This window comes from Phocoena phocoena, chromosome 18 (assembly GCF_963924675.1).
Source record: "Phocoena phocoena chromosome 18, mPhoPho1.1, whole genome shotgun sequence".
NCBI classification, from domain to species: Eukaryota; Metazoa; Chordata; class Mammalia; order Artiodactyla; family Phocoenidae; genus Phocoena; species Phocoena phocoena.
Window position 1 is genome coordinate 72,121,488 of NC_089236.1, and position 15,167 is coordinate 72,136,654.

Genomic DNA, 15,167 nt, shown 5'->3' on the forward strand with positions numbered 1-15,167 from the left:
TGGGCCAGAGTCCTGAGACAAGATTACCCCTCCTGCACTGTCACTTTCCCGTGCAGATCTCCAAGAGGTCCGAGGATTCTAAATTTGAGCCCAGGCTCCCAGTGCGTTATGAAGATTTAGTTGCCACCTTGAAGGATGGATAGAACACGTTTTATATAATGGCTTGTTAGTTTATTGATAACTTTTGCGTATTTAGACAAATGGTATGTGGGTCTCCCTTTGCATTCTTGCCCTGGGCCGTGTAAATGTCAGGGCATCCTTGTATGTGCAAATGATGAGCCATGAATTCAGAGAAGGAAGAGATGAGGACGGGCTGGTGGGAGCCATCAAGAAAGGCTTTATGAGAATTCACTGCTGATCGCGGTATTTTAGGCTAGGAGACAGCTGAGATCATCCCAGCTAAAAAGTCAGGTATCTTTTATTTAGGCTCACATAGGGGAAACCATTAACCTAGCACAGCGCTCTTATTTTACAATAGAAAACCCAGGGAGGTTGGGCAGATAGTAACAGAGCTGGACCTGACCCCATGGTCTCCTGGCAGGAAATTCTGTACCTCTCCGCTTTCCTGTTTGCTTCAGCTGGCCAGTTGGGGAAGAGTAGCAGCTTTGGAAAAACGGGAGTGCGGAGAAGTTCAAGGAGGGCCAGAGAGGAGACCAAAGCTTCCGAAAGGGGGACCAAAGAGTGCCTCCCCTCTGTGTCTGGAAACACAGCCTAAAGCAGCTGCCTTTGAAATCTCATACCCGATCTTAAAGGGAATGTGAATGGTGTATCCTGCTCTCTAATGAGGCTTTGCAATTAGACTGGGGGTAGAACTCAGATGTTGCCCCTTAACTGGTGACTTTGGCCAAGTTATCGAAACTTTGAACCTCAGTTTCCACATCTGTAAAATGGGAGTAATAACGCCAGGGTCCACGTGAAAAGTCAATGTTCTGATGTATATCAAGCGTGCCTGGTGCTTGATCAGTGTTGGCTGATGAGCTCTCCCCAGCATCGGGGGGAACAGAACTTCCCTAAAGAAATGGTCACTCACGGTCTGGTCACATGGCTCTGCAGTATGCATCAGGATGGTATTATTCACTGTTTAGAATGTATATTGACATGTATTTACTCCTTTTGGAAAATGACGTGGCAGTAACAGCTGAGTTTTGAAGAACTGATGACATGTTAGCTTAGAATGAACACAGAGCAATGCTGAGTCCTGAAAATTTACCGTGCAGTAGCTCACAATCAGTTGAGATTCTTGGATGAAGGGCGAGCTTTCCTCTCCAGAGTTCCAGTCTATTTTTGTCAGCAAGGAGAGGTGATATGGCTTATTTTGTAATAATTCTTGTAATCCTACGATGATATGCATGTTCTAAATCTACTAATGAGTTGGCTGAGATGCAGTACTATGCCTTGCTGGATATTTAGGGGGAATGTCTATCTGAGTTGCTGGGAAAGCCATGGAATTGTTTATATGTTGTCCAGAGGAATCAGGAATAGATCTTTGACAGTTGTTTTTTTTTTTTTAAACTAGCAACCATCTTAAATATGAAATTTATATGTCTTAAAATGAAATGAGTAAAAATAGAGGAATTTGGTAGTATGTTCTCCCTGCAGGGAACTATGAATTTTAGAAGAAATGGAATGTTAAGTTGTATCAAGGTATCACTGTTGCTGCAAGTAATAGAATTGCTTCCCCCCATCTCCCTCTCCCTCTGGATTTTTTTTTTGATCCATTTCATGCATTTCATCTACATCCCACCCCATACCTCAGACAACCACCCATCTGTCCTCTACATCCATGAGTTTGGGTTTTTTGTTTTTTTGCTTGTTTTTAGATTCCACATATAAGATCATATGATCTTATCTTTTTCTGTCTGACTTCTTTCACTTATTATAATGCCCTCAAGGTCCATCCATGTTGTCACAAATGGCAAGATTTCATTCTTTCTTTTAATGGCTGAAAAAAATATATATATCAATCACATCCTTTTTACCCATTTATCCACCAATGGACATTGAGGTTGTTTCTGTCTTGGCTATTGTCGATAATACTGCAACGAACATAGGGCTGCATACATCTTTTTGAATTAGTGTTTTCATTTTCTTTGGATAAGTACCCAGAAGTGGAATTATTGGACTATATGGTGGCTCTATTTTTAAGTTTTTGAGGGACGTCCATACTGTCTTTCATAGTGGCTGCACCAGTTTACATTCCCACCAATAATGCACAAGGGTTGCCTTTTCTCTGAATCCTTGCCAAAACTTATTTCTTGTCTTTTTAAAAATTGAAGTATCGTTGACTTACAATATTGTACTAGTTTCAGGTGTACAGCAAAGTGATTCCGTTAGATTTTTGGCTATTGAGTTATATGAGTTTTTTATACATTTTGGATATGAATCCCTTACCAGATATGTGATTTGCAAATATTTTCTCCCATTAAGTAGGTTTGCCTTTTTTGTTGATGGTTTCCCTTTCTGTGCAGAAACTTTTTTTTTTTTTTTTTTTGCGGTACGCGGGCCTCTCACTGCTGTGGCCTCTCCCGTTGCGGAGCACAGGCTCCGGACGCGCAGGCTCAGCGGCCATGGCTCACGGGCCCAGCCACTCCGCGGCATGTGGGATCTTCCTGGACCAGGGCACGAACCCGCGTCCCCTGCATCGGCAGGCGGACTCCCAACCACTACGCCACCAGGGAAGCCCGTGTGCAGAAACTTTTTGATGCAGTCCTCCCCCTTCTCCTCCTCCTCTTTCTTCTTCTTCTTCTTCCTGTTTCCCTCTTGTTTTGCTTTTGGTGTCAAATCCAAAATATCATCAAGATTGATGTCAAGGAGATTACCATCTGTGTTTTCTTCTAGGAGTTTTATGGTTTCAGGTCTTACATTCAAGTTTTTAATAAATGTTGAGTTATTTTTAGTGTATGGTATAAGATAGTGCTCCAGTTTCATTCTTTTGCATGTGGCAGTCCACATGCAATAAATGTTTTCTCAACAGCATTTATTGAAGAAACTGCCTTCTCCCCTTTGTTTATTCTTGCCTCCTTTGTTGTAGATTAATTGACCACATATGCATGGATTTAATTCTGGGCTCTCTATTCTGCTCCATTGATCTATGTGTCTGTTTTTATGCCAATACCATATGTTTAGATTACTATGGCTTTGAAGTATAGTTTGAAATCAGGGAGCTTGATGCCTCCAGCTTTGTTCTTCTTTCTGAAGAGTGCTTTGGCTATTTGGGGTCTTTTGTGGTTTCCTACAAATGTTAGGATTGTTTTTCTAGTTCTGTGAAAAATGCCATTGGAAGTTTGACAGGGATTGATTGCATTGACTCTGTAGATTGATTTGGGTAGTATGAACATTTTAACCATATTAATTATTCCAAGCCATGAGCATGGATATCTTTTCATCTATTTGTGTCTTGTTCAATTTCTTCCATTAATGTCCTATAGTTTTCAGTGAACATATCTTTCATGTCCTTGGTTAAATTCACTTCTAGGTATTTTATTCTTTTTGATGCAATTGTAAATGGAATTGTTTTCTAAATTTATCTTTCTGATAGTTCATTATTAGTGTACAGAAACACAACAGATTTTTGTATATTGATTTTGTATCCTGTAACTTGACTGAAATCACTGTAGGACCGTCTTGCTCTCCCTGGCACAGTACTTGGCAATGACTATTTCTAAAAAATCCTACTAGTTGCTGTTATTGAATGATAGTACGAGGGACAATAATCTGGACACTAGAAGTGCATATCATTCAAGACAACACCTGGATGTTATCAGAGTAGCACCAGTATAGAATATTTTAGTGAAATAATGGAAGCCTTTTAGAATGTGTGCTGGTAGATATTCTCATTTTACCACTCTTGTCATTCAATTAATTCAACAAATATTTGGGAAAAGAGAATTCTGAGAAGGGGAATAACTAGAGCAAGGACCCTAAGTGGAGGCGTACCTAGTATATTCAAGGGACAGAAAGGAGGCCTGTGTGGCTAGAATGTAGTCAACGAAAGAGAAATGTAAGATGAGCTTGGAAGGTTAGTAAAGAGCCAGATCACATAGCGCCTTGGAGGCTGTCGTATGGACTTTGATTGTTTTCTTTGAGTAAAACGGGGCTTCACTGGAAGGTATTGAATAGCAGAGAGTGCTTTCAATCTTTCTTTGTTTTTCTTTTTTTTTTTAACAACTTTTTCCCTATGTAATTTTTTTTTTTAATTTTTATTTATTTTTGGCTGCGTCAGGTCTTAGCTGCGGCACACAGGATCTTTCATTGTGGTGCGTGGGCTTCTCTCTAGTTGTGGCATGTGGGCTCTGTAGCTGCAGCCCGTGGGCTCTATAGTTGTGGTGTATGGGCTCAGTAGTTGATCTGGTGTATGGGCTCCAGAGGTAGTTGATCTTTCATTGCAGCACATGGGCTCTTCGTTGGGGTATGCGGGCTTCTCTCTAGTTGTGGCACACCATCTCCAGAGTGTGTGGGCTTAGTTGCCCTGTGGTGTGTGGGATCTTAATTCCCCAACCAGGGATCGAACCCACGTCCCCTGTAATTGGAAGGCAGATTCTTAACCACTGGACCACCAGGGAAGTCCCTTCTTTGTTTTTATTTTCAAAAATTTTATGGTGATGTATCTTGGCATGAATTTCTTTGGGTTTATCCTGTTTGGGAGTTTCTCACTGATTCTTTTGTCATTTCCATTTTCTGCTACTGAGCACATTCAATGAGCCTTTTATTTCATTTTCCAGCTTGAAAAATTTCAATTGATTCTTCCTTTTACCCTGTATTTTTTTTCTGTGTCTTTATTATTTTTTTTCATTTGTTTCACGAGTGTTCATAATTGCTCATTGGAGCATTTTTATGATGACTGCTTTAAAATCTTTCACAGATTCTTGTCTTTTCTCACTGAGGTGAGATGAGATGTTCCTGGTTCTTGGTGTGATGAGTAATATTTGAAGATATTCTGGACTTTTTTCTAGTTCCACTTTAAATCTTCTAACTGGCCAGCTAGTTACCTTATTTGGTGGAAGTCTGGGCACCACGCTCAGGCTCTGTGGACACTTTAACCCTGGGCTGGTAGGATGGGGGTCCTGTGTCAGCTCATAGACAGGGAACAGTCCACACCGGCACTGTTCCCAGGGGAGAGAGGAAAGGGTGTGATTTATTCGTGGTATTTGGAATAGAGCAGGTATTGTGAAAAGGGTTCTGTACTGCTCAGCTTCCCATTCCCTGGTCCTTTGGGTACAGAGATCAGTCTTTTCTTGGGGCTTTTATTTCGCCTGCTCTGTTTGTTAGCGTTTCTGGGCGGTCCCAAACCTATGCCCTGTGGCCACGTGGAATTGGTTTAAATTGTGGGGGGAACACAGCGACATCTGTTGGACACAGCGTGAACTACTAGCTCAAGGGACTTCACAATCATTCAATGGTGCTATATTCCTTTCCATTATGTAAATTCCTTGTGAAGCTGAGGCTTTCAGCTGTTGCGAAAAGAAAAGCAAGTACTGCACAAAAATCAACGTGAAGTGTCCAATCTGATTCCCAAAGTTTGAAACGTTGTGCAGGGCCCAACAGGTATACACATCCAACTAGTAAGTGTGGTTATTTAAGAATGAAATAAAAATATTTTTTTCTTTTGATTTATATTGCTTTTTTTTTTCAAGCAACTCCTAAGTGGTTAAGATATAAATCATAATTAAGTTGTTTGGACCTATGCTACTTAATATGCAGAATTGTTGGCTTATTTATTTTGCCCTAGGAGTGTAATGAAAAAAACCAGAGGCACTGAAAGCCCTGAGAAAGTTTGGTAACCTCTGACTCAAGGATGAATTCCTGCTGCTTTCTCTATTTCTTCCAAGTAATGCGTCAGGCCTTGCAGGGGTGTAGCTGTGTGCAGTAGAACTAGGAAATTCTCAGACCTAAGTGTACATCTTGCTTATGACAAACACTGTCTCTGTCCTCCCAGGTTCCCTCATTACCTCAAAACACAAGCCTAAATCTCTCTCCCCAGTCTTAACGGCTCATGGCTACACCATCACCGTCTATTGTAACTTGGGTCTTTAAAGCCAAGAGGAAACACATGCCTTGGTTCCTCCAGAGTCTTGTGTGTCTAAAAGAAGGCAGGCCATGTGGGTCACCAGAAGATTTGGCTTGCGGGTTCATCATTTTGCCAATACCCATTCCAAATAGGTAATTCTTGACAGATGGCTTAGGACAAATAATTTTGGCCTCAGAACTGCTTTTGTTTTCTCCAGCAAAGATACCAGGAAGATATGCATGTGTGTTGGGGAAATTAGATGCCCCAGGCTGTGTTTGTGTACGTATGCATGTGTCTAATCCTGTCCTGTCGCAGCGCTTTGCAAAGACTGTCTCTTCTCGACCTGCTAACTGTGAGCTTCCCAAGTTGAGATTGTGCTTTGTTAGGTCCGGCACCCAGGACAAGGCCTGGCACATGGCAGACACTGAATAAATGTTTGTTGCTAGAATATGGAAATTAATTAATCAATGTAATCTGATTTGCATAAGCAGATGTACCATAAAGGCTAAAGAAGCTTGAGCTTCAGGGCCCCAAAGATTTGTGAGAGTGAGACGTTTTAACTCCAATTAGTTAAAAGTATTCTTGCTTTCCACTTTGATTTACACTTTGTCACATCTGACTTCGTGTTTGGGGGTTTAGGCTCAGGGGAAGTTGAGTCAGGATGCATTTAGTTTGGGTTTAGTGGGCTACATGTTTATGTGATTGACATTCACTTTTGTCTATAACTAATGCTGGCCATCCTGGTATAGAGATAAGTTCTAGGAATCCTTCTGCCCACTGGGAAGGACACATCCCAGGTTGGGACTTGAGGGTGCAAGGCTATATAGCTTCCTACAGTGCCCAGAGCAAGAGGAATATGTGTCATAGAGGAGAAACAAGACTTGGAAGATTTGGATAGGAAACTGGAAAAGTCTTCCATGCATCAGGTGTGTAAAATTATAAGCTATAAATCATTCTCTACAACACCTAGTCAAAAAGGACGTTCTTTTCCAAAAGGAAGAGAATCAAAAGAGCAGATGCATTCACTATACTTTCTTTTTTAATGAGGATTCCATGATACAGGGTTTATGATATTTGTTTCTGGAGTACACACCTATACTAGTACCACAGACAGCAAGGACATCTGTGGGCAAAGTAACACATTTATGCACCTCAGCTTGTCAGCTTGCATCTTACAGTACTTTCTGCATCCTGTTCGGATGAAGTCTGGTGGTTCCAGATGAAACGGTGTGCTAAATGGTCACTGAGTCAGCAAAGGTGCTTGAACTTTCTAAATTGTTAATAGTAAACAACAAGTGTTGATCAAGCCCCAGAAGACTGGTTTACTTTTGATCTCTATAGGAAAAATTGTATCACAAAATTGTTGTTTTATGAAGAGGTGATCAGAGAGCATGCAGCCAGAGAAAAAAGTAGGAAAAAAGTGTACTAAGCAGTTAATAACAAGTATAAAAAGCAGTTATTGTTTTTGGACTCAGGATGGTTTTAGTTTGATCAGCTTTATACAATTTGAAATGTGTATTGATTTCTCACTCTAAATAAATATTCCCTTTCATATCTAATTTGGTATTCAAAATTTTGTAATACTTTTCAAATAGATGGACAAATAGACATTTGATGTCTCAGTGCAAGTTCTTCACCATACAAGAACTAGTCACTTAATCCCTCCCTACCATTTATGGTAAAAAATTTTGCTATTTCAGCTGTAACAGCTCTAAATAACATGATATATAACAGCCCTATAGAACATGTAACTATAGAACATCTCTATACAGCAGATAAATATATAATAGCCCTATAGCTGTGACAGCTCTAATTTGCATTGCCAGAAGTGACAGGCAGTCTTCTGAAACACTACATTTTACTCTAAATGGTGCACACTGTGTAATCTATTTAAAGACCTTTTAAGGAACAAGTAGGAATTCAAAGTTAAATAATTTCAATCTGAAATGGGGACACTATCAGCAAACTGCAGGTTGTGGGAAACTCTACAGAACAAACAACCTGGTTTCTTCAATTTGAAGGAAAAAAAAAAGCAATGGAATGGGAACTATTAGAAAATGACATTCATGAGATAGTTGGAAATCATCTGACTGAATATTTGATATTCCATAATTATTGTTACTTCTTAGATATGAGATGGTTGTTAAAAAGTTATCTTGTAGAGATATGTAAAATATTTTTAGATAAAATTATATACCTGTAATTTTCTTCAAAATACTAATGGAGAAGTGGATGAGGCAGGTATGACTATAGGTTAAAGTTTAAGGGCTGAGTGAGGGGCACATAGAGGTACATTATACTACTGTCTTTTTTGTGTGTGTATCCTCAAAATTCTCTATAATAAAAAGTAATAAAATACTCAGTTTGATTGTCAAACCCAACAGACATGACTCAGATGCCAAGACCATCATATGGATGACAGAATCTACTGCGTGGTTGTAGTGCATGTCTTAGGGAGTTAAAGTCTTGATAAATGTCAAGAAGTAAAATAATTTCACTGTTTCTATTATTAAAATTAAAAGTTGTGTGTAAGTTGTACACAATTAGATACTTTCCTTGGTAAAAAAAAATTGGAAATTTTTATAGTTTTGTATTTTATTAAGCATGCCCAAATATTCCACACATAGGAAATATGTGTTTTAAAGAGATCAAGTAGCATTTATAATAGAGGAAGCATTGTTATCCTAGCATGAATATAATGGTGATATGAAAAATATAATAATAAAATGATTAACATTATGGAATTTTTATGAGGCAAAAAAATATTTTTTTTTCCAAATGAGACCAATATTTTATTTACATACAAGAAATAAGCCAGTACAAAATACATTCAAAAAAATTCACTTGGCGCTAAAAATCCCACCACCCCACCCCCAATCTCACACATCTGGGTTCTTCTCCTGGCAGCCCCTGGGTCAACTCAGCTTTTCTGGGCCTCCTGCAAGAGCCTGGGGGCAGGGGGTGGGGTCAGCAGCCCTGAGGGCAAAGGTGAGGGTGCACTGCTGGCAGTGCCCCGGATCACACTCCATCTCTCAGTCATCTCTGTCTACAGGTGGACCTGCTCCATCCCCCACCAGGGCCCTCACAACCCAGGGCGGGTGGTAATAGGAGGGCAGGTAGTTCAGGTGCACTGAGAGGTGTCTCCCTTCACCTGGCAGTGCTGTGGCGCGGCTCCCTGCCACCACCGCCCCCCCCAGAGGATGCAGTGGCAGGTGCTCTGTGCTGAGGTCCCCAAGCGCGTTGATGCCCTAGCCATGGCAGGTGGTGAGCAGGTATGGGTCACAGAGCTGCTGTGGGTTCCACTTGTGGTTGGGGACAAGGACAAAGCTGTCAGAGGAACCTGGGTTCTCAAAACCAGTACTTATCCCTGTATCTTGTGACATTTGACAATGTTGAACCCTCGCTGCTACTTGAAACTGTCTCCCTTCAGTATCTATGTCCTCCTACCTTTCTGGGTACTCTCAATCTCATGTATGGGCTACAATTCCTCCGACTCACCCTTCAGTCATGGGGGAGTGCGTGGGGAGGGTGGGAAGGGGGCTTCGGCATCTGTGGGCTTCTCCTTTGGGGATTATAAGGAGGTAGCACAAACTGAGGGGAGATCTCACGCATGGCTGGACCAAACCGGAAATCATCTGCTTTCCCATCCATCCCTCCCAGAACTGTGCAAATCTACTGTAGAAATAAAAGGTATCAGTTTAGAAAACACTTCATGAGGAAACCATTTGACTTTATATGATTTTATTTTTCAAAGAATATCACAAGAGCAACCAGCTTTCCCCTCGAGATGAATCTTGATATGGTAACATCATTTTTGACGAACGAGGCTGAAGGACCCTAACAGCGACCCCAGCAGCTTTTTGGATGAACTCCATATGTTGCAAGAACTTGAAATCTTGGCCACCAGGGGACTTCTGAAGTTCTTCTTCCTTAAAATGTTGCGGGGAATAGTCCAGCGAACGGTTTGGGGTATAATCTCCGGCGAGTCTGATGGTATACAGGCATAAAAAAATGGCTGGTTTTGTTCTCTTTCAGAATGGAAGCTGATATCCTCTTGAGGAGGTTTTGATGCTGACTTATGTTTGCCTGGGAAATAATCTGACCTTTCTGACTCATAATCCCGTACTTTCTCCTTTCTTGTGCGTTTCTCTTTACGCTGTGTATAACTGTCATCACATTCCCAAGGAGTGTTGTTCTTTCTAGATAAATACAATTTGGCCTTCTTTCGTTCTTTGCTTTCCAAATGCCTGTGAGGTTTGCCTTGGCTTTTTGCAAGATGTAATTCAATATCTGATTCCATTAAGGGGACTAAAGAATAACATTTTCCACTCCTTGCAGTCTGCGAAAGCTTCTCTTCGCTGAACGGAATGGAAGATGATACAGACAAAACCTCTACAGTATTTAAGGAACTGTGACACCACAAGTCAGGAGGTCGCATTTTGGAAGATGACCTATGTTTCCTGCTTTTGTGAGATTCATAAGTAGGTGGTGTCATTTCGGAGGATGACCTATGTTTCCTGCTTTTGTGGGATTCGTAAGAAGTTGGTGTCACAAATGAGGAATGTTTTTGACAGCCTCTAATATGATGGGAACCTGAATCTTCACTGTAAAGTGGTTTCAAATCAGTTTTGATTTTTTTCTTCTCATAGAGATTTTCCATAGGCGTGTCTTTCTGTAATTCAAACAGAATATTCTGTGATTTCCAATTTAAATAAGGGTTGGCATCTGAAAATATACATTCTTCACTCTCGTGTACATCAAGAGCTGAGCATTCCTCCAAGTTATCTGAACTCTCAATATTTGTCTGACTATCAATAAAATCTTCAAAATTCTGAATTGAATGGGAATCAACTAAATCCTGAGTCTTTTCCTGAGTCTTTAAATCAACAGATTCACATGTATTTGTTTCTTGAAACCATACATGACATCGTTTATCTTTTTCTGGAGTCACATGAGATTTTAACTTTGAAAGAGCCATGGTATCCTTCTGCACTGTGTTGTGTTGATCAGGGTCAGAGGCACACACCTGAGTGGGCTCCAAGAAATTTCTGACTAATGATGAGTTTTCATGGAAACTTTGCTTTTTGAAAGAGATATGTTCTTCTAACGGTCTTGTACCATTGGAAAGACCACCACTTTCTCCACTATTGTCTACTTTTTTACGTGTTGCAACTGTCTGTAATTTAAGAATATGTTTGGGAAGTGCATTTGGCTTAGGGAACATACTTTTGACTGGAGAGCCCAGGAGAAAACGAAGGTATTTGTATTGTAAATCAAGATCTACTTGATGAAGAGATTTTTCCTCAAAAAGTGACAAAACTCTGTTTTTTCGTTTTGGTACTTTGACACCAGAATGAATACATTTAGATAAAGGCTTCCTTCCATCCTGAGCCCTGGCCATTGTGTAAGATTCTCTTACAATTCTGGGAAAGGCTTTCATTTGAATCTCCAGTGTTTTCATAGAAAAGTGTATGAGAAGTTTGTTTTTTTCTCCTACTGAATAGTTTTGGAGAATATGAGGCAATGTCATCTCTCTAGCAGAAGTCAAAGGAGATGTTCCACTATCTAGCTCATTTATACTTTTTAACTTTGGAATGATCTTTTCATTGCCCCTTGAAACATTAATAATCAGTGACTTCATGCAGCTGACAGGAGGTGAGTCTTTTTGGTATTTGTGCTTTAGGTTAAGTTCTATGGTATCAATCCCTCCCAGAGACAAAAAGAACATTTTTTTATGTCTTGGATAGAGCTTCCAACTGTTATGTTTTGAAATAGCCAGTTTTTGATAAAAGTTGAACTTTTGGAAGGATTGTTTTACCACCTCTGGTATCAAATTCAGTTTTATTTCAGGTGCTTTTGACTCTAAATGATTAGTGGGCTTGATTTTTTCTTTGCAAGTAAAATTTTCTAAAATAGGTTTTGGCTGCAATTTGGGATGTATTGTCATGTATGTTGCATCTGGACCCCCTGCCAAAGGTGGTGACTTCCAATCATCAAATCCTTCAGATTTGACTCGTGGAGGCTCTTTCCTTTGCTGTACACTGATCATGAAGTTTGAGGTCCACTGTTGCATGGCTTCTTCTGGCACCGAGTGTTCTGCATTTTTAACAATTTCACTCTTACCAGCAGCTGACTCTCTAATTGCTGTTTTCTGGGTATCTGATGACTCCTGGAGATTCTGCTGTGGACGAGAGGATCCCATGATTCCTGGTGCGTCTTTGTCTATTTTGCTCCCTGACTCTAGATAAAGAGGTGCTGATGGGATGGAAAGAAAAGTTCTTGTCAGAACCATACATGGTTCATCTTTACCTTTGTGCACTTTTTCCCCTGGCCCTTTAATAACATTCAACACAAATTCCTTTGTACTAAGGACATGTGGTATTGGTGAAATCGTTGCCTCTTTGTGATGTGTCCTGAGCCTCATATCTACTTTTTTCACATCATACTTTTTTTCTTTCTCTGACATATGTTGTTTTCTTTTTATTACATCACTACCAAATCCCTTCGTATCTGGTCTCTTCTTTGCATCTGATAATGCTGAAAGCATTCTTGGAAGTAGAGAGGGTTTTTTAATTCCAAGCCTTCCTTCATCTACTTGTGTACCTTTATCCAATTCCAGCTTAGTTGGAGGTTTGGAAACATAAATGTTTCTTACCACCGTACTGGGTGGTTTACCTTGACTTTCCTGTTTCTTTTGCTCTATCCCCCCAGTGTTCAGATGTAATTCTGTTCTGTGGAGCATATATGAAGAAGGTGACTTCTTGGACTTCAAAGTTATATCTTTGGTGTGCATCACACCTCTCCTATCTACCATTTTTTCTCTTTCCCTCTCTTCTTTCTCAGGCATAGGTTGTTCCTCGTTTTGAACATCTTTCGTGGTATCACCACTAATTGAATATGTATGTACTATTTGCCCTGCATTTGATATTCTGAGCAAAACAGACCTTTTAAGTGCTAGCATTTCATTATTGACTTGTACTTTATCCAATTTGAGGGCAGGGAGAGATGGTGATGAAGTAGATTTGGTCAGAACCATACCTGGTCCATCTTTACTTTCCTGCATCTCCTTTTCATGATGTTTGGGGGACTTGAGGTTTCCTCTTTCTACACCATCCTCTTCCCTGTTCTGGGGCAGATGTTTTTCTTTTGGGGGACTGATGACAGTATCACTAGCCATTGGCTCTGCATGTATCACTTCCTCAGAACCTGATGATTTCTGGAAGTTTACTGGGGGAAAAGAGGGTCTTGATAACATTGGCATGCCCTCTTCTCTGATGCTGGTGTTTTTGTCAAGGTGAAGAGAAGATTTAGAAGTGCAAGTCTCAGTCAGTGTTGCATCACCCGGCTCCCGTTTACCTTCCCGAACCTTCCCTTCTTGCCCTTTAGTTTTCCACTGAAGGTCACTTAGATTGTATGTAAGTAAAATAGGTGATGTCTTTGCTTCCAAATCCGTATTATTGTGGTCCACTCTACTGTTCATATCCACATATTTCTCTCTCTCCTTCTCTTCTTTGTGTAGCATGTGTTCTTTTAATTTTTTTACATATTTTGAAAGTTGTCCCTCATTGGTCTCAGCATATTCTGATGATTCCTTGGACTGTGCTTGTGGGAGAGGCAATTTTGTAATTCTTATCCCCTCTCCTTCTGTTGTATCAGATTTAAGATATGGTAGAGCCAGTAAAGGAGGATAAATGTTTTTCAGTTTTGTGACTAGTTCACTGTCCTCTCTCTGTACCTTTCTCTTTTGCTCTTTAATTTTCCACTTCAATTCTTTGGTATCACGTATATGTGAAAGTGGTAATTCACGTGTATGTGAAAGTGTTTTGAGTCTAACTTCCTCTTTTAACATATAACCATCACATGACCTAGTATCTGCTTTTTCACTTGGGAGCACTTTGTCTTCAATAACTGTTTTGAGTCTATCTTTGTCTTTTAACAAATAACCGTCAAATGACTTAGCATCTGCTTTTTTGCTTGGATTGAATGGATCATAAATCTTCAGTGGTGAAAAACAGGATTGTATTATTCTTTCTGTGTGTTCCTTTTCATTCCTGCTAGTGTCCCATTTCAGGTAAGATGGAGAAAGTAAGGAGGCACGAGTTTCCCTCAGAACCATTTCTGGCTCACCTTTGCTGTCCTGCACTTCCTTCCCTTGCCCTTTGACATTCAAAGGTAGTCTGTTTCTACTGAGTAGATGTGTAAGTGGGGATGTATGGGCTTCCAAAGTTATTATTTTGGGGTATAGTCTATCTTTCTTGTCTTTTGTTTTTACTCTGACCTTTGTCTCTCTATATGGCATATGTCCATTAGTTTTTATTATTCCATTACATGAGCTAATACCTTGACTGGAATCTGCATATCTGATTTTCCCTGCACCTGATGACTCAGGGAGCTGAAATGGTGAAAGAGAGAATCCTGCAACTGCAGGCAAGTCTTCGTCTCCTTTGGTTCCTGCATCCAATCTATGGTGAGATGGAGAAGGCGAGGAAGGAGGAGTTTTTGTTGGAGCCACATCAAGGTCTTCTGTTCTTCCCTGCCCCTGTTCTACTCTCTCCTCAATGCTCGGCCATGGCTCCTTTCTCCTACTCAGAGCACCGTGCCCAGCAACACTGAACACGTGATGAGGGGATGATGTCTTTGCCTTGAAATCTGTGCCACTGGCGTGCACTGAGCCGCTCATGGCTGCTGTTTGTACTCTGTCCTTTTCTTTCGGTGGTGGATGTTGTTTTCCTTTCTTTCTGTGGCTATCAGTTGACTTTGGAGGTGCTATCTGCACTGAAGGCAATGAATCTTGGAGCTCAGGGGGTGGCACATAATTCCTTATGATTCCTGGACCACCTTCTTCTTCTGTTGTTGTGTCAAATTTAAGATGAACTGAAGAAGTGACAAAAGGACAAATTTTGCTCAGAAGCACGACTGTGTCCCTTCTACCTTCCTGCCCCCTTTTCACTTGCTCTTTGATGTTCACTTGCAGTTTCTTTGCTTTGAGTATATGGAAAAGGGGTGATTTCTTTGCCTTCAAAGCTAAGCACTTGGGATGCATCAGGTTTCTCACAAAAATATTTGCTTTACCCTCCTCTTTCTGTGTCATGTATTTTGTTCTTTTCAAATCACTTGAGATATCATTCACAGGTGACAGTGTGTATTTTAATTTCTCTGC

General features: G+C 40.5%; 1 protein-coding gene across 1 annotated transcript; it reads right to left on the bottom strand.

The window, feature by feature from the left end:
* Nucleotides 1-9,815: 9,815 nt before the first annotated feature.
* LOC136137563 (leucine-rich repeat transmembrane protein CCDC168-like) lies at nucleotides 9,816-15,098 on the bottom strand. The gene is made up of 2 exons (XM_065895941.1): nucleotides 10,516-15,098; nucleotides 9,816-10,458 (listed from the first exon to the last, which is right to left on the bottom strand). Exons 1-2 carry the CDS (start codon nucleotides 15,096-15,098, stop codon nucleotides 9,816-9,818), a joined length of 5,226 nt encoding a protein of 1,741 aa, XP_065752013.1.
* Nucleotides 15,099-15,167: the final 69 nt, after the last annotated feature.